Source organism: Lolium rigidum, chromosome 6 (genome assembly GCF_022539505.1).
Source record: "Lolium rigidum isolate FL_2022 chromosome 6, APGP_CSIRO_Lrig_0.1, whole genome shotgun sequence".
Classification (NCBI taxonomy): domain Eukaryota; kingdom Viridiplantae; phylum Streptophyta; class Magnoliopsida; order Poales; family Poaceae; genus Lolium; species Lolium rigidum.
This window is the reverse complement of record NC_061513.1, coordinates 100,652,660-100,654,352: the sequence shown is the minus strand read 5'-3', so window position 1 is coordinate 100,654,352 and position 1,693 is coordinate 100,652,660. Positions and strand designations below refer to the sequence as shown.

The window sequence follows — 1,693 nt, the reverse complement described above, 5'->3', positions numbered from 1 at the left end:
GGATGAACTTTGCGGGTGGCGCCTCGAAGGAACGCCCCCCCGAGCACATCCTCCTCGCTTCCTGCACTTGGCCGAGTGGCCTCCAAGAAAAATTGTAGGCGTGAGAATTGTATTCTTTGTTGCTTTGTAGTGGAGATGAATGGGCCGCATAATATCCTTTTCAGCACATATTGATTAAATTTCGTCCGTCCTCTCCAAAGTGTTTATAACCCAGAAACCAATTGCCAGCTACTACAAATCAATGTCCCTCTCCCCTCTCAAAGGGAAAAAAAAGGAGAGGAATCATCCCATCTGATTATTTAGATGCTAGCAAGTACACTCGGTTCTATGAATATCAACTATGAAAGGTAAAGCGCCGAGTGATGAGGTTCAAGTGCTCTATATTGGCATTTGTTTAACCCACATTGGAAAGTCATCCCTAGTCCTTCAACCCACATTGGAAAAAGGGGCGAAAGGTGCCCCAGGTGCTGCAAACGGTCATCAAAAGATGCAAAATTTGTTTTCTCAAGAGAAAAAAAGGTGCAAAATTGTCTCTGTTACATGTTGCTAATCGATGTAAAAACTCAACAAGGAAAACGCCACCATAGCCTGAACTGAACTGAACTGAACTGAACACCGGCGGCTCAGGCGAATGCGCACGGCCGCTTCCCGGCATGGCAGACAGGTCCATCCCGAAGCGGGGGCTCCAAAATCAGTCGCACTGTTGCGCAGTTCCTTTCCTAGATGATGATCAATCAGACAGCCTCGCTCCCGGCGTCAGTTTTGTTGGTGGTGTCTGCAAGAAGCTCGCCCCGGCACAGCGGGCAGGTGGGCTGCGACCGCAGCCACGCGTCGACGCAGTCCGGGTGGAAGCGGTGCCCGCACGGCGGCAGCGCCTTCACCTCCTCGCCCTCCTCGAACTCGCCCAGGCAGATCGGGCACTGCGCCGCGTCAGCGCCCTCGCCGTCCGGGGGACGACGGTACAGCGTCACGGGCAAGCTGGCCACCGCGGCAGCGTCGAGGCCGACCCTCGAGAGGGCACCACCGGTCGCCGACGAGGAGGAGGAGTAGGAGGGAAGTGTCGGGTCGGGGCTGTAGCGGCGGCACGCCCAGCGGAGGTAGAGGCAGACGCAGACGAAGCAGACGAGGATGGCGACGAGCGCCACGAGCACCGGCACGCCGCGCACGGAGAAGTTGCCGTCCTCCACGTCGCCGCCGTAGCGCCACCGGATGGGCTGCGACGCCTCCTGCGCCGCCATGCGCGCGCGCCTATGGATCAGAGCCTCCTCCTCGGCAGCAGCAGCAGGAGGCGCGAGGGCAGGAAGCTTCAGTTGCTTCCTCTGGTTGATCGTATCTTTCTTTGCCGCGACGGGACGAAATCAAGAAACTAAAAGCGCGCGGTTGCGGCGGGCTAGCTCGCCACCTGCACGTCGATCGGCACGGGCTGCGTGGCTCTCGTGGGCCTGCCTGTGCGTGCGATGCGTGTGACGGAGGAGGCGGTTTTAAGCTTTCTTTGGGAGCCCACCCGGCCGGATCTCGCATCAAAAGCGACCGGCCGTTTCCTTTTACAGGCTTGACGAACGCTACATCCGGCAGGGGGCAAGAACCTGGCAGCGACGGTTCACGCGACGACGTTCATGGAGAGTGGGACTCGAAAGCTACCTGGAAAGAGAATGAGAATATATGATGTTTTACGCAGGCGATTAGCGGTTCT

At 57.6% G+C, this 1,693-nt stretch overlaps 1 protein-coding gene across 1 annotated transcript; it reads right to left on the bottom strand.

Annotated features, from left to right (window-relative positions):
* Positions 1 to 363: 363 nt before the first annotated feature.
* Positions 364 to 1,333, bottom strand: LOC124659299 (RING-H2 finger protein ATL66-like). The gene has a single exon (XM_047197217.1). It carries the CDS (start codon positions 1,236 to 1,238, stop codon positions 735 to 737), a length of 504 nt encoding a protein of 167 aa, XP_047053173.1. The 5' UTR covers positions 1,239 to 1,333; the 3' UTR covers positions 364 to 734.
* Between the last annotated feature and the right edge of the window lie 360 nt (positions 1,334 to 1,693).